Raw genomic sequence first — 22,897 nt, 5'->3', positions numbered from 1 at the left:
CTCAGGAGCACACTGGCTAAATGGTTAGCTTTCGATGACACTGAAGGACCCTGGCCATTCACCCCTCTTGGAAACTATAACCGAGAAGATGTCAATTGGGAAATTATTGGGCAAGTCAAGGTGGTCACACAACCAGGGAGGAGAAACGTGAAACATGTGACCACGCTCATCTGATGTTCCTCCAGGAGACCAGAAAAGGACACATGTGCTGTCATTTCTTTGGCCAGACTTTTCTTGCATGGATCCAGCAGAGCATGACTCTCTCCCGCTGGTGCTAGGGTAGGGTTGGATGTCATGTGACATTAAGGAGAATAAAGCCGGTGTGGAAGGAGCAGGAGAGAGAGGATCGAGTTCTCCAGGCTCCCATTGCTGTCCAGTTTTGGTTCCAGCACGTGGCGGGCTGCGGTCCCTTCTGAGGACTCTGAATAAACTCCCCCTTGGTAACTGAGCCCACCTGGGTCGATTTCCAGGACTTCCATCCACTGTGTCACTTCCTTGACTGAGAAAGACGAGTAAATAAAGAAGCAAGTCCCAGTTCAGTTCGTTGCCATTTATTTAATTTAAAAATAAAAACAGAAACAACCAAAAAAAAAATAACAAAACAAAAAATCAGTTTCCAATGAAAAATACAAACACTTTGGGTGGTTATCCAGCTTTTTTTTTTTTCCTCCCCATAGGCTGTTCTCAAACCAATCAAACGAGTGAAAACCAATTTTGACTGGAGCCGTAAAGCACTTTGCACCAATTAAATTACACCAATATATTATTATAATACCTTTGAAATGCCTTTCAGACCAATAAATTAAAAAAAAGACAAATTCAAATTAAAAAGTCAACTTTTTATTACCAAAAAAATAGAAATTAAATAAAAAGTCACAACACGGATTCTTTTTTTTTTTTTTAATGTGCAGTCAAGTTTCTCCTTCTCTCTCTCCCCTTTTTTTTTTTTTTTCCTTTTTCTCCTAGGAATGATACCATGCCAGTAAATCCCTACAGAACATTTCCAGTTTGGCAATAAGCAGTCAGTCGATCATTCACATTTGTATTCAAGACAGCAGGCCTGGGCAAAACGCCTGAATTTCACCCTGGAAAGTGCTCCTCGAAGAAGCAGCACCTGGTAACAGGGATGGAAATTCAGAGGGTACTTAGTATTTTCCTGTTGCCTGGGGTCTTGAAGCACTTCCTGAAAACTGATCTTGCCTTGAAATTTACCTGTAAAAAGAAGTATAATTCTACCCCTTTGGCAGATGTGTAAACTAAGACGCCAAAAAAAACCCACAGAGGCAAGGAAGGACCAGGAGAGCGGACGTCCCATCTCCTGCTTCCAAAGCAGGTCATCAAACTGTCCTCGCCTGTGACTCCATGGAAATGGTCCAAGCACAACTTCTTTGGCTGGGGACTGGCTGGTGGGGTGACAGAGCTTGGTCAGGAAGCAGAGCTTTCAGAGTTTTTCCTTGAAAGGAGAGCTGACATCACATCCAGAAACCAGAGGATGTCAGAAGAATGTCGGAACTGGACAGAGCCTGAGAGACCAACCAACCCCACCCACCCTGCAGCCCTGCTGGAGAGAACAGCCCCCACGCAGCAGTGCCCAAGGCCACCAGCCATCTAGCAGCAGACCAGGTCTGGACTCCGAGTCTCTGCCTCTGAAGGGAGGATATCCTTTGCCACGATGCACCAAGTTTATTGACAAAAGAGAACATGCAGGTGTTTGGGAGGCAGGAGCAGAATGATTTTCCTTAATAGTGTCATTTTCACTTAAAGATTAGAATCATGGAAAATGCTAAGCAGATGCAATCACTTGGCAAAAGGGAAAAACACATTGGCCGGTAAGCAGGTGGGTGTTAACACCTAAGTCACACACCAGCTGTCAGCGAGGCCGGGTGTGATCTGGGACCAGCAGTTTGGCAGGAGAGGCTGGTCAGAAAAGACTATAGATCAGAGGCCAAGATAGAGAGAGAGATAGAGAGAGAGAGAGAGAGAGAGAGAGAGTGAGAGAGTGCTCAGAGGCTGCAGGGTGCCCTCCACGCACCCCCATGCTCCCAAACACAACTGGCCCTCTATAGATCTTTGTCGCTTTTAAACTCTACTGGAGTTGAGCAAGGGGTGGAACTGAATGAAAGGAAACTAAGCAGCTTCTCATAGCACATGGCTCAGCCCAACCTGAAGGAAAGCACAAGCCAGAACCATCTCCGGAAGGCAAGGGCGATGTCATCCTAATGAATGTTCTTAGTGAATTCTGGTTTTTCTAACGATATCCCAAGATCAGTCCTCACAGCTGTTAAGTGGCTATGAAACCAACCACCTTGAAATAAGGATTCTGATTTTCCTAAGCCTCTAGAAACTAGAGTCATCCCAGAGAGACGGGTAATTTCAGAGACTGTACCCTCGAGATGTCCCCTGTGGGAGTGCTTGTCAGCTATGATCTGGCTTCCCAATGCACTCAGGGAGTCCTGCCACCTCTCTTCTGCCTCCTCCAGAACCATCTGGATGACTCCTAAAGAAATATTCTTCTCCTCTCTGCTTCCTTCTCACCCACTCGGCTCTTCTGACACCTTATTCGTTTAAATGGATCAAACTTTCTTTCTCCCTAAAGCCCAGGAGTTGGTGTCAAAGTTCAAAACCATGACAGAATACTTAGATTTGGGGAATAAAGCACCTTCTGTCTGACTTTCCTTTCTTCATCCAAATATTCCACCTACGGGCTAATTCCCAGAAGCAAACTCCTCCACCTTGAGGGTTCTCTACTGGGTGCATGGGAGACCACTTGCTATCTGTGGACAGAGCCAGTAACTGAGCCAGGCAGTCATCCTTTAGAGACTGTGGACAATGTCACCTCCAATCCAAAGCAAAAGGCAGCGTTCCAGTTACTATTAAGACATGAGAGAAGAGACAAGCTGCCCCTTGCAAGTGAACTTCCTCTTCCATTCAACTGTGCAAAGGCCACAGAAGGCCTTGTGCACTAGAATACGCCTTCTTTCTCCCTGTCCACTCTCTTGCTGAAAAGCAAGACACACAGCAAGGAGACACAATCACCATGGGCTGACTCTGTGTCCCTAGCAGAGTTCAGAGCAGTCTCTGCCCAAAGCCCTGTTTTCCATTCAAGGTAGAGTAGCAAATTAACAAATGCCACAGTAGTGGCATGAAGAGTTAATGTAGATCCCACAGAATGCTTTAACCTAATTCCCAGGGCTCACCCAGGTCAGAGATGACAAGTACGGAGCATGAATGCTATTGCCTCCCTTTCCCTTCCCGTGGCAGCCATCACTATTCAATCACAGCACTCTGCTGCTACTGAAACCAACACACCCAATAGACATTATCAATCAATCACCAATTCAAGCCCGGGTTGCTGAAATCTTGCCGGCCCCATGCAGTCAGATCAAGCTTGCTAATGTTAGAAGCAAAGGAGCAAGCTCTTTGGGCTCATCCAAAGCAGATGGTCCTGGTTTCTCTTGCCTTCCTCCAAAGCCTTCGGATGACTTCTAGGGAAATGCCCCCTTCCCCGTCTGCTCCCCACTCCCACCAAGCGCCAGCCAACACCACCCTCCCTGGGCAGCTGGTCCTCTAGGAGGTGCCGTATGCGAATGCCAATTAGGACCCAAATTCTGACTAGCGGTTGGCAGAACTGGCTGGGCGCCTGCTTCTCCCTTTTAGGTGCTGGCTCAAGGCTGTAAACTTGGCCAAGCCAGACGGCGCCAATCCCTTTTCAGTCTCTTGTCCCGGCCAGCAGAGAGGTAACCAGCCTGTTAGCACAAGCCCTGCGGCCCTTCCTCCCTCGCCCCCACCCACCCCATCCCCGGTGCCCTGGAGGGCTAGTTGAGCTTGCTGCAAATCTCCAGCGCTTTCTTGTAGACCTGAGTCACGTCATCCATGTCCGTGAGGAGGGAGAAGCTGCTGTCTGCCAGCCGGTTCCGGTACCGCTTCAGGTACTGGGGCCGGGGCCGGTTGTGGAGTCCTTCAAAGTCCTGGATCTGGAGGAAGTTTTCAGCAGAGACGCAGCTGCGGATGCGCTGGCGGGCGGGGCGGTTCTCCTGCAAATCCAACAAGTCCAAGGAGTCACTGGACAGGACACTGTCGTCACTGATGACACTGGAGGGACGGCTGTAGCTTCGGGAGAGGCCCTCAGCGGGGACACCGGGCTCTGTCAAGGATTCCAGTGTGGGCACTTCGGGGCTGGCGAGGGCCCGGTCGGTGGCGCCTGCTGAGTATTTGCTGCTGTGTTTCAAGATGCCCTTCCTCCGGCAGGACAGGCTGTGAGAAGCCACCCTGGCCAGGTCCGGGGGGCTGGGGGAGGGGAGGCCACCGCCCATGGCCTCGGTACTGTCCAGCAGCTCTGAAGATTCGCTGCGCTCTGGGGACGAGTAGTAACCCGATTCCCTCTGCTGGGTCTTTTTCAAGATGCCTTTCTTGGGCATGGTGGCCGACTGCTTGGGACTCAGTTTCCCTGGCACATCTGCTTCGGGGGAGCTCGGGAGGGGCACACCAGTCCGGCACAAGTCCTGCTCCATCTTAAAGGAGGGCAAGGTGGGACCCACGACCCCCTCGATGAAGCCCGTGCTGTGGGAGCGGTGCTCACTGTTGCATCTCTTCTTCAGGATGCTCTTGGGCCTCTTGGAACTCAGCTTGGAAGGGCTTTCAGGCACCGAGTCCTGGCCAGACTGGGCAAAGTCATTCTCTTTCTTGGATTTCTTCAGTGACCGCTGTCGCTCCAGCATGACCTCGGGTTTGGCCAAGCCCTTCACCTTGGCTTCCGCCTCAGCCTGCAGCCCGGTGGATCGGTGGTGCCAGTCAATGATCCGCGCCAAGAGCGGGGACTCAGAGTCGTGAAGGGCGTCGCAGTCGCAGACGCTGCTCTTGTAGCCCCAGTTCACCCACCAGTGGTTGGCAATGTCCTCAATGGTGGCCCGGCGATCGGGGTTCACCATCAGCATCCACCGAATGAGTCCTCGAGCATCTAGGGAACGAGAGACAGAAAAAGTCAGGCCATTGCGCGGGGGCTTTGGAGTTGACCAGGAAAAAAAAAAATCCATTTGCAGGTCTGGTCCAGCTACATGTTGGAGCGAGAAGCCCAAGCCTTTCAGACTGCACATCAGAAGCAGAATCAAGACTTGAAGCACAGGCCATGACATCCTGGCCTGTTCTTCCATGAGTGAAGGAATGTCATGGAACTACTGAACTTCTGTCATCTCAGGCCTTCATCAAGTGCCAAAGAATTCAAACCCAACCCAGCAGGGACCCCTACTCTTTTGGTGAAAACCATTTTACTCCAAGGAAAAGGTGTCCATCACCATGGCTTTTGTCACTCCTCTGAAGGTGGACTCATCCAAACACAGCGCTCGTGGTCACTGGGAAAAAGGAGTTGGAGGCAGAGCACGGAGAGGAGCTCCTCTGTGCCAGGAGTGGCTCTTACCTGACACACCTAGACAGGGAGAGCCGCTGTCCCCAAAACTGGCCTCACCCTGAGGTCTTGGCCAGCTTCTGAGAGCCACACCCAACGAGCTCACCTCTTTCCCTGTCTGACATAAGTGGCATCTGTATCCACCGAGCTATGGGTCAGACAGCAGCTGACCTGTATCTGCTACTAGGTGTTCACAGCCCATTTAGGATCAAACCATGCAGCCCCCCACAGGAGATGAATTCTATCTTGGGAAGTTGCCGCCTCCCTGAGCCACTTGTACAGCAATGAGTAGCTGGCAAAGACCCAGCAATGGGGCTGGGGTGAGAGGCACCCCTGAAAAGCAATAGAGTGATCCTTCAGTCATTCAAAAAGCATTTCCTAAACCCCTACAACGTGCCAGAGATTTCACTGGCACCAGTTAGCTAGTGAGGTAAATAAGAACCGCCACAGAAGTCACCCTGAAATTCCCCCAAAAAGAACAGACTGGTTTATTGAAAAAACACACAGACAGATAGACATGTGCATATCGATATAGACAACAGTCAGTCCTCATTATCCACGGATTCCATATTTGCCAATTCTCCTACTCACTAAAATGTATCTATCCCACAATCAAACTTCGCAGCTCCGTGGCCGTTGTTTTTGCACACACACGGAGCGTGAAGCATTTGTCACCCGTGCACACATGTGCCAGCTTTTGGACCATAAACGACTGTCCCTTTCTCAGCCTACTTATGCCATGTTTTTCACATTTTTGCACTTTCTGCTGTGATTCTGCCACTTAAAATGGACCTACACAAATTACTGAAGTGTTTTCTAATGTTCCCAGGTGCAAGTGTCCCCAAGTGCAAAAAAGATTGTCCTGTGCCCCGAGAGGGAAAAAAACATACATTACATACTTTGTTCAGACAGGAGCAAAAGTGCCATTGGCCATGGAGTTTGAGGTTAATGAATCAATAATACGTATTAAATTAGGGACTTTAAAAATAAATATACATCAGATGTTATCCACACTAGGATGGCAATTTGTAAATCAATGGATGTGTAACTGATGTGATTCTGCAATCTGTGTATGGGGTGAAGGTGGGAGTTCATAACCCACTTGAATCAAAGTGTCAAATATGATATGCCAAGAAATTTGTAACGTTTTGAACAACCCACAATAAAAAATAAAAAAAATAAATAAATAAATAAATAAATAAATATACAAAAATAAGATAAGCATTGATCAACAGACAAATACATTGTGGTTGGAAGTTCACGGACATCTGACTGTATTTTCCCTAGAAGCAGTGGTTCGGTGGGATTGCAGCAACTTTAAGGACGTAACTACTGTGGATAATGAGGATTGACTGTGTGTACATTATGTACATAACTGAAATGCCTGCGTTAACTTCATTCCACGGTGGCCGCCTGTATGCTCTTACTGTCCACACATGTGGCTTTCCCATGAAGAGATGGAGCTTATGACCTGGGTTGCTTTAACCAGTAGAGCCTGCTGGCTTCCTAGCCAAGTCAGTAAGAACACTGGCAGCTCCTTCTCCCTCCTTGGGAAGCTCCCTCCTTCTTAGAGCCCGGTGCTGCCACGTCCAGGCTCTATCCTGGAACGACAGGCCGCAGGGAGACACCACGGGGACAAGCACTGAGGGGTGCGATAGTCAGCCCCAGCAGCAGCCCCGAGCAAGGCCAGAGAGCCCTGCCTGACCCAGAGACGGGGGGATAAGATCACACAGCAGTTGTTTGAGTTTGTTTTGGGGAACAGGAGAGTCATGATGCAACCACAGACAGTGAAACAGAACCCTAAGCCAACCTAGGCAGAGGCACAGCAGTCAGGTGACGGGCACCCTCGTGGCACTAACAGTCCAGGGAGGGTGGCTTCTATGTCTACATGGCTGGAAGGGACTTCATATATCGTAGAGAAACTGAATCCAAGAGGCTGACTTGCCCAAGTTCACACAGTGAGACCAGCCCCCGGGCTGCTATGCGGAACATCTGCTCAGCAGAGTTCACCTGGGAAAGTCTGATAAAGCAGCCTCACGAGCCAGCTGTGCCAAAGACAGCTCTCCAGAAAGATGAATGAGGAAGGCGGGCGACTCACGACACACAGATAAAGCAGAGTGTGAGCCGGGCAGGTGAGCTGACCCCCTCCACAGGGCACGCACCTGAGGGCTGCGTCGGCTCCCGGTACTCTCCGCTGCTGATCTGCCGAATGAGGTTTTTGTGATCGAAACCATCGAAGGGCATCGTTCCGTAAACCAGGGTGTAAAGCAACACGCCCAGGGCCCAGCTGTCCACCTGGAGCAGAGAAACAGGACACAGAGGAGCTGAGAAGTAGTTTCCTGGGATGCGTTCCAGACCATCAGCATCACAGCATGAGAGAAGTCACCCCCAACGCCCCCAGGAACTGAATGTAGCCCCTGGCAGACAGGATCCCACCACAGCCTGACAACTGATCATAATGCAGGCCTGACCTATTGAAGAACTTTCCTAAGTAGGTTATCTTCTTTGATCCTCACTGTAGTGAGGCAAGCAGGGCTTGGATTATTCTCAGCCCCATTTGACAGATGAGAATACAGAGGCACAAGGCAGCTACAAGGTTTCTCCATGGGGTAAAACTGGGACATGTGACTCTTCATTCCTAATATGGGAATCAATTCCTTCCTGTTTCTTCTTCAAATGGATTGGGGAGGCTTCCAGTGGAAATCTTACAAGAGTCAGGCACACAACCAACATGAACAGAGGAAGAAAGAATTTGGGGTACAATGCACAGTGCTGGAGATACACTCACTGTAGAAGGCACCCACCCATCTCGGATAGGCCACCTCTCCTTGGATCACTGCTGCCATGTAGAAATGAGGGCCCACCACCACCACCACCTTTTGTTTTCAAAGAAAAGTCAGAAACCACACTTTTCTATGAAATCTCCCAATTATTAAATGTTTGTTCAATTTTTTATAAGGACAAATGTGGCCAAATAAAGCCAGATCAGAGATCGCCAGCTTGTAACCTCGGATACCGATCATCACCAAAGCAGCACTCATTGCCTAAGATAAATTTACAGCATTGAGTTCCTGCAATTTTGTAAACTAAACCCCATGCTCCTCCCTTACAGTCTAGTTTTAAAAGACTTTCTCTTTGGGAATTGGTGGAGACACTGGTATCCTTCTCTTCACCCCCCAGCCCTGCCCCAAACACTCTGGAATAGATAAATATTTAGAAGAAAACATTTCCACACACTGAGCAGCTGCTATTTAAAGGATATTAAGTGGATGAACCTCTCTGTAAAGAGAACCATCTTAAAAGAGAATCATCACCCACAACTAACCTACTTTCAAAATAACCATTTTATACGTATACATCTTGCAGCAGCCCTGAAAGCTTTAGGCATACAGAGGAATACATCTCTCCTGAAATAGAAGATGCCATTAAAACATATTTCCTAAGTGAAATACATGTCCTGTTGTTGGCGGGACTGTAAATTAGTACAACCGCTACAGAAATCAGTATGGAGGCTCCTGAAAGACAGGCATGGAACCACCATAGGACCCATCTGTCCTACTTCTCAGTATTCATCCTGAAGAAGGAAAGTCATCTTACTACAGTGACACCCATGCTTATAGCAGCACAATTCACAATAGCCAAACTATGGAACCTGTCTAGGTGTCCATCAACAGATGAACGTATAAAGAAAATGTGGTGCATATACACAATGGAGTCTTATTCAGCCATAAAGAAAAATGAAATTATGACATTTGCAAGAAAATGGATGGTATTAGAGACCATCATGTTAAGCAAAATAAGTCAAACTCAGAAGGTTAAGGGTTCCTGTTTTCTCTGATATGCAGAAGCTAGAGAGGGAAAAGGAAAACAAAGGTGGAGGTGGATCTCCAATAAATCAAAGGGGAGATCAACAGAGGAAAGAAACCAAGAATGGGTGGCGGAGGGCGGGGAGCGCTGGGGAGGGATGCTGGTCAAATTACTTTGTCATATTGCGTGCACGTATGAATATGTAACAGCAAATCCCCAAAATATGTAGAAGTGTTAATGCACCAATTAAAAAAATGTGGAAAAAAAGAAAAAAGAAAGAAATACTTATGCTATTAAAATTATGTGCAAAATAACATTCACTTGAAGAGTCAGGGGTTTCTTCTTTCTTTGCTCATTTGTTCTGTTTGTTTTGATACAATATGGAAAAGCTAAATATCCAAATCTAGGGGAGATTATAAATATAATATGTCATATTCATACAAAATGACATTATGTCATTACAAATCATTTTTTAATGATAATAAATTTGGAAGATGTCACAATATAATTTTAAGTTAATAAAGGGTAAGATAGACTTTATTTATGTGTATATATATGTCACGTTATGGATATCTTGCCCTTTATTAACTTGATCTCAACTATTTTTAGATGATCCCAATTATTTCTGTGATCTCAATTATTCTTGAAGTGCAGAGGTCTACACTGTAAAACTCTAAAAGAAGAGTCGCAAAAATATTAAGTTCCTGTCTCTTGGTGGGGGATGGCATGCAACTTTAGTTTTTCTTGGGCTTTCCTGGATTTTATAAATTTTCTCCCAGGTATAGATTTTATTGCTTTTTTCGTCATATGAAGACAAGTTTTCTCTGCTTCTCTTCTGGAATTTCCCAGATCCAGTTCTTGCCTCACCCCCTGTACACCAGGCAGCCTGCTTACCTCTGGCCCTCGGTAAGGCCTCCCATTGACGATTTCGGGGGATGCATAGAGGGGGCTCCCGCAAAATGTTTGCAAGAACTTGTCCTTCTGGTACAGGTTGGAGAGCCCAAAGTCAGCAATCTATAAAGAGAAGAAGACCCAACAAGACTTGTTAGCATTGGCCATCAGTTCAAACCAGTTTAAACCAGTTCAAAAGAGAGCAGATGAGGGCACCTGGGCCATTTCCTCTCTACTCTGAGTCTCCATCCAAGGACAATTCAGCACTACAGGGCCAAGGTTTCCCAGCACCCATTACTAGCTCCACCACATCTGCAGACCGCATGCTCTGTTACTTACAATTACTCTTCATATGGACTCTCTATTGAACTTTGAGACTTGCTCTGAGAAATAACTCCCACAAAGTCACCTGCTTGATATTTCTGATGAACATTAAAGCATTTATAGCTTCCCCACCATCTGTGAAGTACATGCTCCAAGACCCCCAGTGAATGCTAAAACCTGAGACAGCTCCAAACTCTATACATACTGCATTTACCCCATAAATATATACCTATGGTAAAGTTTAATTTATAAACAGGCACAAAAAGACATTAACAATAATATCTAACAATAAAATAGAACAATTATAAAAATATACTGTAATAAGATTAATTGCCAGCATCATATTCTTGTATTCTGGGGCCATGATTAAGTAAAGTAAGGGTCATTTGACACAGACATTTCAACACTACAATAGTCACTGTGATAAATAAGATGGCTACGTGAATGATGGATGGGTAGCATATACAGTGTGGATCCACTGGACAAAGGCATGATTCACTTCCCAGACAGGATACAAATGGATGGCAGAGGATTTCAACACAATACTCAGAATGGCACATAATTTTAAATACACAAAATTGTTTATTTCTGGAATTTTCAATATAATGATTTTGGACCCTGATTCACTGTAGGTAACTAAAACCATAGTAATTGAAACCCTGAACGAGGGGAGATTATTGTATGACTATTAATTTAAAAATTATCTCTCCATGGTCTATCCCAAATCACACTGCATCTGTGGTAGTATGGGCGTCACACTGTGGGAAATTCTGACCTACACAACTGAGAGCACTATTTATCCACCCACACTCGGGTCAGAGCTCTATTTGACCCAATATAATGTGCACACAGAGCATCAGGCTTTGAGTCCTCATATTTCAGCCTAAACTCTGTCACTGAGCAGGTCACTCAGCAACTCTGAACCTCTGCTGAGCCACCAGAAAATAGGAATCCATGATCCTACCCTGTTCTAGCTCATGGAATTAATGTGAGAATAAGAAAGCAAGTCAAGACCTTGAGAACAAAAGTGCTTCATAAACCCCAAGTTTTGTGCACTTCACCTCACATCAGTTGTACCGCACGCTTCTTGGGATCATTCTCTTCTCGGGTTTCTGGGAGTGTTTTATTATCTTTACAGTTGCACTTCCACATGTAATTATGTACACATAGAGCATGTGTACACATATATACACACGTACACATCTGTACACTATACTCACGTATATACACCTACATACACATATTTGCCTTTCCCACCAGACTCTGAGTCCCCTGAGGCACTTGGCAGGTGCCACATCTTCCCCTCATCTCTGTCATCACCCAGTGCTTAGCACCTGTCCCTACCCAAGAAACACTTGCCACCAAGCATTATATTTTGAACAGTATGCATTCTACTTTGAAAATCACAAGCTAATTAACAGATAATGCAAAAAGATAGTAATAATAATAAAATTAACTGCTTATTGAACAAATCATGATTCACAGGCACTGTTGTATTCTCTAATCCTATAAAAACTACATTCATACAACAATGTGAATGTCCTCCATGCTGCTGAACTGTACAGACAAAAATACTTTAAAATGGTCAGTTTTACATTATGGATATTTTGCCACAATTTAAAAGAAGGAGATGAGGTTCTCCTTCTAAGATGTAACTAGTAAGCGGCAATGTAAACACCTATGTCTCTGGGCCACGCTGCCCTGGGGCCACCTGCACATTTTAAGTCAGACTTGCACACAGAGTCCCTGTGGGTTTCTGCCATTCCCCAGGCTGGTTTCCACTGGAGGCTTATAAGTAAGATGAGTGACTCGCGTGCCCAGAGAACAGCCCAGCCTGAACACCACTGAGGCTCTTTTCTGAACGAAGCCCCTAGAATAAGCCTATTTTATAAAAAAAAAAAAGTCATCCTTGAATGAATGGAATGTCATTGAAAGCAGCTGGTGTACAGCCACCCTCAGAAAAACACATTCTCGGGGCTCAGATTGCACTTAATTGCCCCAAATTCCACTTTCTTATCAAGGCCCCTGACTCGCTCACAGGAAGTAGGTTGGGAGCTTTATGAAGTGTGCCCTGTCAATCAGAAGAGGAATGGAATGAGTGCAGTCCTGGGGATCCCAAGAGGTCCCCAGGCTTCAGCCTCGCTCTGGCTGCAGCCACAGAGGAGCTCACGGGGCCCAGGGCACGTAGGCGCTTCCAAACACACGTGTGTTTGAGAGGCTCCCGCGGCACACGTGCACACTGGCACCGAACAGGGAGGTTCCGGTGGGTCTGGGCACCCTTTTTGCTGGGCTGGAGAGTGTGTTTACGTTGTGGCCCACTCCCATCCTCACAGACTGATGTTTATCAGCCTCTCCTGTAAAACTGTCATTACTGCTGACACAAGATTAATAGAAATCTAGATTAGCCCATGTTCTTGGCACTTGAACGGAAAAGCAGTATTAATCAACACACGCAGAGTTCTCAAACCCTGAGCCAGTCAAACGTGGGCTTTAGCTCCAAGATTTAATGCCATGTGGAGCACCCATGACCAGAGGGGATGTGGCCACTCTAAAAGCCTCAGTTTCCTCATCTGTAACATGAGGGCAGGAAAATTATCCACCCGACAGTGACGTGGTGAAGCTGACACAAAGTTCATAAAATGCTTACAGCAGTAACTGACATAGAACTGGAACTAAATGAATATTTGCCTTCCACCTTTAAATCCAGAAAGTTAATGTATTTGACGCAGAGCTTATCCCAATATCAGAATAGCCACAGAATAGAGAAGGTTAGATGCCAAACCATCACAGAATTAAGCAGCTTTGAATTGCAAAATGATACATTAATCATTGCTGGGTTCTCTTTCTGTCCTTTGACCTGAGTCAAAGAGAAGGCCTCAGGTGGGCCACAGTGGGTCTGGAGCCCCTCCAGAGAGGTGTCAGAGAGAGCAGGCCTCCGCCTCACAGCAACCGGATCAAGCTGGAATTTAATGATGCTCTTGGTTTCTGTTATATTTATTTTTGAACTTGTCTTCTATTCCTAATAGGTGATACTGGTTTTTCCATCACAAGTAATTAATTAGGGTTTTTTTTCCCAATAAATATCACTTGAAAGCACCACCTGAACTAAGTGAAAACACCAAGTCAAATTGCAAAAAGGATATTAGAAAAGGCAGAGGGAGGGAAAGCTGAAGTCCTGGAAATATTAAATGTCAACGGAATAAGACAAAAACAATCATCCCAGAACTGGTTTCCACATGAAAGGGCCCTGATGATGTTCATCCTGACTTTTGCTCTGGAAATGAAGCAGCAGTTCAGGGTCCTAAGATGCTTTGCTGAAGGTCACAAAGAAGAAAACCAAGCACATGAACATGGGGGTCTCCGCTGTCCAGGTTCTCTGTGACAGAATGTGAGCTGTGTGTTGAAGGGACTCCCAGCTGGGAAGCCACCAGGCTCTGCTTGAGAGCAGCGCCTTGCCGCACCCTGGCGAGGTCTGCAGAGAGGTACCAGCTCTGCCCGCGCTTGTGCGGCCTGTTCCCTGCCTGGTCCTGGTTCAGAGCCTCCTGGTTCTATGAGTGGCGCTGCCCATCCACCTCTCTGCAGAGGAATGGGAAAGTCAAGGCCCCTGGCCCAAATTTTAGAAGCTTTAGTGACTACCAATCCTCGCTAGAGGGGTGCCCAGCTCATGAAGCTCGGAGTTTAAAAGACAAATTAGGGAGTGATTTGTCACATTTCAAAAGGATTAACCTCGCTAGAACCCAGGGGCACCCTGCAGACAGGGCACATGTGAAACAAGCCAGATGCAAAAAGACACATATTGTCTGATCCTATTGATATGCGGTCCCTCAAGTCGACAAATTCAGAGAGAGAAAGCAGAATGGTGGCCGGCAGGCTGCGGGGAGCAGAAGGCTCAGTGCTGGATGGGCGTGGAGACTCGGCCGTGCAGATGGACCACGGGGCAGTGATGGTCACACAAGGGTGTCAACCTGCTTCATGCCCTGTGCCGTGCACCTACAGACAGTAAGTTTTATGCTACCTGATGTATATTTTACCACCATGAAAAAAGGATTAACTGCAGATCACTGCGAATAACGAGCTCACCTGGTAAGAAAGGGAGCATCAGCTTGTTGATACTGACAGCCAATAAAGGGAGGTGCTTACAACAGACACAACAGCCTGACGGCCACTTGTAGTGTCTAAGAGGAAGTGTTGTGGCACTTGACCTATCAGAACCAGGGGACCCTGGGGCTAGCCTCGGCCTCGTCATTCCTAGGTCATCGGTAGGACCTGCTAGGCCACTTGATTTCCCCTTCTGCAAAATGGGACTCATGACAGAACTCGGTTCATAAAGGTGTTGAGTGGGCTGCAGAATACTCGAGTAAGGCCTCTGGCACAATCTTGGCACCGGCTGACTGTGAATTATAGACATCGAAATAATACCGACGGTTGTACTGACTTAGCCATTGTTTGCTGAGCAGGGCAAACTTTGTACTGAAAGCACTAGAGCCACAGAATATTATCATCACCCATGTGTGAAACAGGCGTGTCCGTCGGGACAGGCTGTGTAGTAGGATGGAGAGCTTCAGAACCTGGGTTCAGATCCCAGCCTCACCTCTTACCAAAGCTAACCTGCAGTCAGTCTGCCCTGCTCCAATCAGGTACCTGGACCAGCAGCATCAGCATCAGCTAGGAGCATCCGGGAAAGGGGCACTGAGGGTCCTGCCCTAGCACACTGAATGGGAACCTGCATTTCAACACAAGTTCCAGGGGACTCACTTGCCCACCAGCGCTTCTGAGCCTGGGTTTCTCCATCTGTACAATGGGTTTGTGATGATCATGTAACCCACCCAGGAGGACTGGTAGGAAGCCAAGTGAAAGTGTTTACACCATGTCCAGCACACAGCAGGCCTTCAGTAACTGGGAGCTGCTACGACTTTAACCTCTCGCAGCCTCCGTTTCCTTTGCTGGGAAGTGGAACTGCAGTAGCACTAAGCACAGTGTTGTGACAACCAGAGTCAGGTTAAATGAGGTAAGAATAATAATAGTGACAGCTCTTCAGAGAGCCACATGCTCATCTGTGAGTGCCACATACCTCGGTGCACTCAGTTCTCACAAATAACCTACGACAAGGCCTTCCTCATTCTGCAGATGAGGAAACCGAGGCACTCAGGGGTCGAATGGCTCGCCTGAGGCACGGGGGAAGGGCCGTCCTGGCCCTAAAGCTCACACCCAGGGGAGTGACTGCTCTCAGGTGGCTGATGAGAATATGGGTGATTCCATCCAGGGAGACACACTCATAGCTCCCTTCCGGCCTCAGAGTTAATTGCTGGGCTTCACCATGACAGCTGCAGTCAGGAACTGAAGGTAGGGAGTGGAGCAATGAGCAGAGGCGAGAGGCTTTCGTCTTCAGAAGGTCTCCGCTCACACCGCCTCTCCAGAGAGACCAGAGACGAGCAACCAGCAACCGGGAGCAACCTGGAGAAGCTGCTGCCCAAGGGCACATCCGGGAGGCCACCTCCCAGGGGAGCGGAGGAGCAGTCCTGCGGCTCAGTGCACACAGGACTCTGGCATCCTCCACCTGCTCCAGCCACTGCGACTCAGGACGCCTGGCTCCCCTGCCACAACAAGCCCTCGGAGATTCTCTCCCAGAGACAGCTGTCGGCAAGCCTCCTGGTAAGGCGGACTACAGCAAGTACTAAAAGGTGCCTTCCTACGAAGGGCTCTCTTGGACCGGGGGCAAATTGGGGGGTTGGCAGTAAAGGGTAGAACCTTAGAGGCAAGTGCTGGCTACACGGCTGTGGCCAGTCCCACTACGTATTCACTGCAGGAGGCTCCTCATCTGCAAGATGCGGGTGATCAGAGCATCCTGGTGGGGATGTCCTGGGGATCAGAGGAGTAAGCAACTGGGAGCAACCTGGCTTCTTGATTTCCTTTCCACTCTCTACGCCTTATGCTTGAGCTTGTGGCTTCTTCCCTTGAAGGGCCATTGTCGCAGGCCTTTCTGTTGAACTCCTATCCATCCTTCAAAACCCAGCTCCATTACCACTTCCTCCACAAAGGCTTTCTGGTCCTTTCCCCTGAACAGACAGACCCACTAGCTCCTTCAGCACTTCACACCCCATGGCACAAGGGATCAGATTTGGAAAATGCTTCCCGGAAGCAGAGCAGGCAGAGAAGAGTGGGGAGGGCCTTCCAGACAGAACCATGTGCGCCAGGGTCAGGAAGCCAGAGAAAGCTCGGTGGGCCGAGGAGCTCAAGTCCCACCTAAGGGGCCTTCCCTGACCTCCCCAGCTAAATCAGCACCTGCATGCTCCACCTCACCTGAGTGGGTTTTCTGCACCAATGACGTCATTTACTTATTGGTTTGCACCCCCGACTGGAAATCCTAAATCCACGAGGGGAAGCACCTAAGCTTCTTCATTTACCTCTGTGTCCATCACGACTGCCGGTTTAACAACTGCCAGATTCTGAGTTCCAAGAGGACAGGGACCTGGTCATCTGATTCACTATTAAATCCCCAGCATCCAGCACAAGGCCAAAAACACAGGGCGAACTCGCTAAGTACTTATGATCAAATATCACTCAGATGTTCAACTGCTCAATGAGGAAGTGCAGAACTACGTGAGTGAATGCATGGACACACACACACGCCCACACACACAGTGGAGAGATGAATGAACAAATGAATTGATTAGTGCAGGAATGCAAAGTTCTCGCATTCAAATAATCAAAGCCCAGAGGCCCGTGATCCCAGTGATCCCAAGCCTCGGTCTTGTTAAAACCCGGAGGTTTCTATCTCATCTTGTCCCTGGCCATTCAAAGCCTCTTTTCTTAGCCACAGCAGCGCTTCCATTGTCACCGGGGGCAGCAGGCCATCTCCCTTATGCCCCTCTACCCCGAGCCCTGGGAGCTCACCAGATTCCCAGCCCTCTCTGAGGAGGTCAGCTGACCCTGGTGCCGGGCCCTCTTCTCACTGGGAGGAGTCTGTACAGGAGTCTTCTCTGGGAATTGTCAGCATTCCATTCTCCCAGGGAGTGGGATGTGAATCTGGCCCGTTTTTTATTAATTGCAAATTAATGCTACGCCGGTGCTATTTTAGTCCATGCTTCCACAGAGCACGGAATGCGACCCAAAGCAGCGCATTGCTCTCATTCTTTCTGCCGACTGACTGTGTGAGTATTTTTAGAAACCACACCCTCTCGCCTTGGCCAGATAAATAATTTCCAAGGCCAGATGTGCTCTGGGCAAATCAACATCAGGCAGGGAAGAGGAGAGGCGCAAGCTACATGGCCCACACCGAGATGGCAGCGACGTGTCACAAGTTTAAAACCAGTGGCTTCCTTAGAGGGCCAAGCCCTCCACCCTCTAGACACAGAAGACGGACCCGCATTTAGAGAGGCACCCTCAGAGCCTCAAGGCAGGACCTTGCCGCTCCCATCCCCAGGGGATAGCCCATCTGTGCCCTGGGCCCCCAGTCCAGCGGGGATGGACACGAGAGGCCAGCTTGTGGCCATGTGTCTGGCTGCTTTTGTCAGCAAGTGCCCTTTCTAAATATGCTTCGCCAAAACGCTGAGTCAGGAAGTGCTGAGGGTATACAGCCGGAAGACAAATCAACACCAGCTGAAGTCCATTTTCATAAACCTTGGAAGTGGGTGTGAGAGGAAGAAAAAGAGAATTTGTCTGGAAGTCAAACATGTGAGTTCTAATCCATTATTCCTTCACTCCATTATCCGACAGTTCCTCAGTACCTACTGTGTGCTGAGCACTGTTTGACACACCAGGGAAACAGAGACAGCTACCTCAGGCTGACAGCGTGATCAGGAACACGTCACTGAGACTCAAGACTGATCACTAAAGCAAGGGGTTGGAAAGTGATTCTCGACAACCTTTCAAGCTCTGGGATTCTCAGACCTTAGGATTCCTTGAATAAGCAGAGAAAGAACCAAAAAAAAAAAAAAGAGAGATTTGATTTGTGTGCATGTGTGTGTGTTTGTGTGTGTGCATGCACACGCACACACATACTCTACCTTGGGAAATGCCAGGAGTAGAAATTCCTAAGGAAAAGACAAAGACATGTCCAAACTTCAATGTTATTGTTCCTCTTTGTATGTGCTGTTTGCCTACCTCATACGAGGGTCCTAGATAGAGGGAGCTGGTCCCTGGGAGCTGGTCCCCTGTCACTGCCATCTTGCTTACTACGGACATGGGCCATCCTTCCAGGCTCCTGCCCCATTGTCCCCTGCACAACTGCTGTCAGAATTCTAACCATTCTTCTCCTCCACTGGGGAATTCTATGACTCTGCAGGAAGCTATGTGCCTTATCACTTCTGGGACTATATCATAGGACAAAGAGGTCACAGTGCAGCACAGAACAAAATCCCCAGGCAGAGGATCACATTCCAGGCCTTGTAAAGACTGGATTTAGTTCTGAGGGCTCCGGGGGCAGGTGGCAGGAAGAATCTGAAGAGAAAGTCACCAAGGTTGATGACACAAGCCTTTAGAAGGCCGGGACCCAACTTTGCAGCAGGACCTGACACCCACTCCCCAGGACCCAGCACCGTCAGCCAGATGGCTTCCTCTCGGTTCCCTCTCCAGGGCCCAGACACTTGGTGGCTCTCATCTAGCATTGGTAAGCGCCAACACTCTCACTATAGTATTGTCTAAATTTTCCATGTTGTTACTGATGCCCCAGGACTGGGCACAGGGCGCTGCACACAGTAACTACACAGATAATGCACATGAACAAAATGAATAAACAATAATCCCCAGAGATAGGAAGAGGCATCCCTGCTTGACAGATAAGAAAACAAAGACTTAGACCAATGAATAACTGACCTAAAACCCTCCATTAGTAAGGGGCAGGGTTGCAATGCAAACCCGGGCTATCCATCCCCAAAGCCACTACTTGACTCATTTGTACACCGTTCTTAGCAGTTAATAGAACTGAACAGAGAGAATATCTCATTCATAGCCCACAGCAAACGCGCTGGGCATTACTGTTGCCCGCTGTACAGTGGAGGAAACAGGTTTGTGTGGCTTTCCCCACGTGAAGCAGCTAATAAGTCACACAGCCCAGAATTTTCTAACACCACATCTAGTGCTCCTTCTAGAATAATCCAGTCACTTTGCCCAAAATGGAAAGATCCTGAGCATTCACTTCCTGTTCCTAAGGAAACTGACCAGTAGTTCCTCTGAACTCTACGGACTATATGGAAATGTACAACTGAGGTCAGCTACTCTGGGAGAACAAGAGGTCACCAGGATGTGGCTTCCAGGGGCTCTCAAAGGGTGGTGGTGACCAGAGGTTGCCACCATGATCTACAAAAGCAACTCCATCCTTCCAAGCTGGGAACTGTCTCGCTGCACACCCCACCACTGACACCAAGAACAACAAAAGAGACAAGGGTGCAAACCCGTTCCCATGCTTTGTCCGGGGACCAGGGATAAGGCACTAACGTCACAAGTGGCCAATTGGAGGGCTCCTGCTGGTGCTGGTAATACTGAGGCCATTTCATAATGAAACCCATGCAGCGAGCTCCATTTATTTTGAAACCGTATTTGCTTATTTTGTAGACGTGATCAAAAGGACATTCACAGTGCTCCCCAGGAGGCACTTGAACCCTGCTGGCCAGGAGAGCTTTCTCCAGCTCCGATGGCAGCCAGCAATAATACTCCCCATAAAAGTAAACTCCATCCTTTGCAATTTCCCAACAGCCAACACCACCATCAATTTGGTCAGCCTCCCAGTTCTGTGGCTGGTGTCAGGGGTGAGAGGGTCGGAGGGAGAAGTAGGAGACGTGGGGCCCTGCTAGCAAAACCAACTTGGTGACATGAACTTGGGCTCATGGCTCCACTACTTACCACTGTGTTACTCTGGGTAGGTAAATTACTTGATTTTCCTGTGCCTCAGTTTCCCTATCTGCAAAATGATGTATGGGTGTCATGAAGACTGAATTTAAGGGAATATCAGTCAAACAGGATGTGAAATACATATGAAATATGTGTTAGTTGATGTTAAGTACTTTTGGGGGGATGACTTTAGACTAGGAGCTTCCTGAGGGCAGGAACTGTATCTCGGTCATCTCTTTACACCCCAGCAGCAAGCACAGTCTGGCATATAGTAGGAGATCAATTAATGATGGTCGGATAGAACTGCACTAAACTGAGAGCTCAAGCCAAGCTCTTCCAGAATCTGCCTGCAGCAAGGGAAGTGAGTGGCTGCCTCATTCATTCCAGGCTGCAGCCCAGAGGGGGTTCCGCCCCCAGCCCCTTGCAACCCAGACTCTGCCTATCAATCAGCGAGGCAAGAGCCTTACCTTAATATTGCAGTTGTCATCGAGCAGTATATTTTCCAACTTCAAGTCCCGGTGGACCACACCGTTCTGAAATGAGAAGACAGGAGGGGAACTGAATAGGAGCGGCCGGAAGAGAGAGAGAAAGAGGAAGGAGGAGGCTGAGCAAGTGGAAACATCTGACAGATGAAAGAAGTGCGCCCGCCCGGTGGTCTGCACCTCCATCCTTCAGGGCTGCTCTTGCTGTCATGACGCTCCCCCGCCAGCGACAAGGACAGGAGAGCATTAGTCACTTGCTGTGTGGTTAAGGGAAAAATGACTGGAATCCATTCTCCCCCAGCGCCTGTAAACCAGCAGGGGGATTCTTCGTCGGAATGTAATTCCGCTGTGTGAAAGCCCAACGTCCCAGGCAGCACAGACCACGTCTGTCTGAGACGGGATTCCCAGGGAAGGCGCAGAGCGTCGGCAGGCAGCTCCGAGTGCGGGGCTCCCAGGCCGCGCCTGTCTGTGTGCATCCCCCGCTGGAAAGGCGCTTGGGCCAAGGTCCTCTGACCCATGAAAGTGATGGAGACCTGCCCTGAGGACCACAGGGTACTTCCTACAGAGCTGGGAGGGTAGAGGAAGACAGTCCCTCTGGGCTCGGCAGGACTAGGGGCGGGTGAAAGGTGAACCACAGAGCAGAGGAATGAGACCAAAGACACTGGCCTCACCTAAGCGGGTCACTGCCACACTGTGCGAGCTTCCCGTCAGGCACACTGGCAAGACTGGAAGCTGAACTGCAGTGACACAGAACCAGCCGAAAGATGAGAATGGGCCGTTTGGCAATAGATCCAACTGTCCTCTAGGGAGCTGTGTGGATCTGAGCATCATTCCGCAGGAGGGACGTGTGCAGCCGAAGCCGCGCTCAGGAGCACACCGGCTGCCACGTTTATAGTAGGATCTTGGCTGCTTGTTTTCTTTTCCTTGTGACATTTCCTAATATCTCCAAAAGCACTGACTGGAGAGGAATGACAACATGTATTTCTGCTACTCTCGTCCTAATCCAAGCCTTCAGGGAGGCACTCTGAACTCAGAAATGCTCAAAACCACGTCTCCCGGAGGAGGACGATGGAATACAAGGTGCCTGCTTTTGTTTGGTTCTAAACCCTGGGAGCTGTTTGGTTTACATTGTAACATTCTTGGCTTTCCTAATTAGACATAAGAAAGCCCCATTCATACAGAATCCAAGTGTTCACACACTTCAAATAATGAAAACAGCATCAGCGGTGCTTCCCAATGGCACCTAAGAATAAAATACAGAGCACGGAAAGACTGGAACCATGAGTGCCTTTCCAGGCAGCCAAGAGAGGTCTAGAGTTGGGATTCTGAATAGCCGTGATTTTCTTCTTATATCACAATGAACAGGTATCATTTGTATAATCTGGAAAGAATGACACATCCACGGGGCCCTGCGTGGCCCTAGCTGCCGGTCAGGCTGGGCCGTACCTTGTGACAATAGTGCACAGCTGAGACGATCTGCCGAAAGAAGTGTCTGGTCTCCCTCTCGCTCAGGCGTCTCCGCTCGCTGATGTAATCGTACAGCTCCCCTTTGCTGGCATATTCCATGATGATCACAATCTTATCTTTGTTCTCAAACACTGCGGTGGGGGGAAAAGCGATAAATAAATACCCCGTTTATCCAGCAAGCCCACTTGTGACCGCAGAGTGAGAGAGAGGACGGTGGCGATGTCACTGATGGGGGTGAAGCCAGCCAAACAGCGATCAAGGGGTCAGGACACAAACCAGCGCACCCCACCCCACACCACGAGGACTCGGGCAAGTTTCCCAGCCGGGTGGACAACGGACTTCTCTGCGTCAGTGGACACCCCTTCGCAGCATCGAGGGAAAGGTGGTTCTTTTCTGAGGACACCAACACCACCGTTGCCAAGATCATTCCTCACAACCCCCTCCCACCAGAGGAGCTCTGCTGTGGGCAGAGGGGGGGGCAATAAACACACAGCTGTCACCTACCAGCCCCTCCACAAGGACCGGGTGCTGGATCTGACGCCTACCCTCACCCCTAAACAGGTGCCCAATCTTGTCCTCTCTTTGCTCAAAACCATCTGGATTTCCCTTCTCATTCAAAATAAAACCCAAAGTTGCTCAATGGGGACGTCACTGAGTCCTGTGTTACCCGATGGGCCCCTCTGACCCCTATTTCACA

The 22,897-nt window shown here is 48.5% G+C and overlaps 1 protein-coding gene across 1 annotated transcript in view; it reads right to left on the bottom strand.

Moving 5' to 3' along the window:
- Positions 1-535: 535 nt before the first annotated feature.
- Nuak1 (NUAK family kinase 1) overlaps positions 536-22,897 on the bottom strand; it is a 70,989-nt gene continuing 48,627 nt past the window's right edge. Inside the window, exons 4-8 of the mRNA XM_015482577.2 lie at positions 22,180-22,331; positions 20,719-20,784; positions 10,103-10,222; positions 7,564-7,696; positions 536-4,957 (exon numbers count right to left, since the gene is read on the bottom strand). Coding sequence (XP_015338063.2) covers positions 3,816-4,957; positions 7,564-7,696; positions 10,103-10,222; positions 20,719-20,784; positions 22,180-22,331 — 1,613 coding nt within the window. The 3' untranslated portion in view covers positions 536-3,815. The remainder of the gene's footprint in view (positions 4,958-7,563; positions 7,697-10,102; positions 10,223-20,718; positions 20,785-22,179; positions 22,332-22,897) is intronic.

Source organism: Marmota marmota, unplaced genomic scaffold (assembly GCF_001458135.2).
Source record: "Marmota marmota marmota unplaced genomic scaffold, marMar, whole genome shotgun sequence".
Lineage (NCBI taxonomy): Eukaryota > Metazoa > Chordata > Mammalia > Rodentia > Sciuridae > Marmota > Marmota marmota.
The sequence above is the reverse complement of the archived record's forward strand: the minus strand, read 5'-3'. Positions and strand labels throughout refer to the sequence as shown.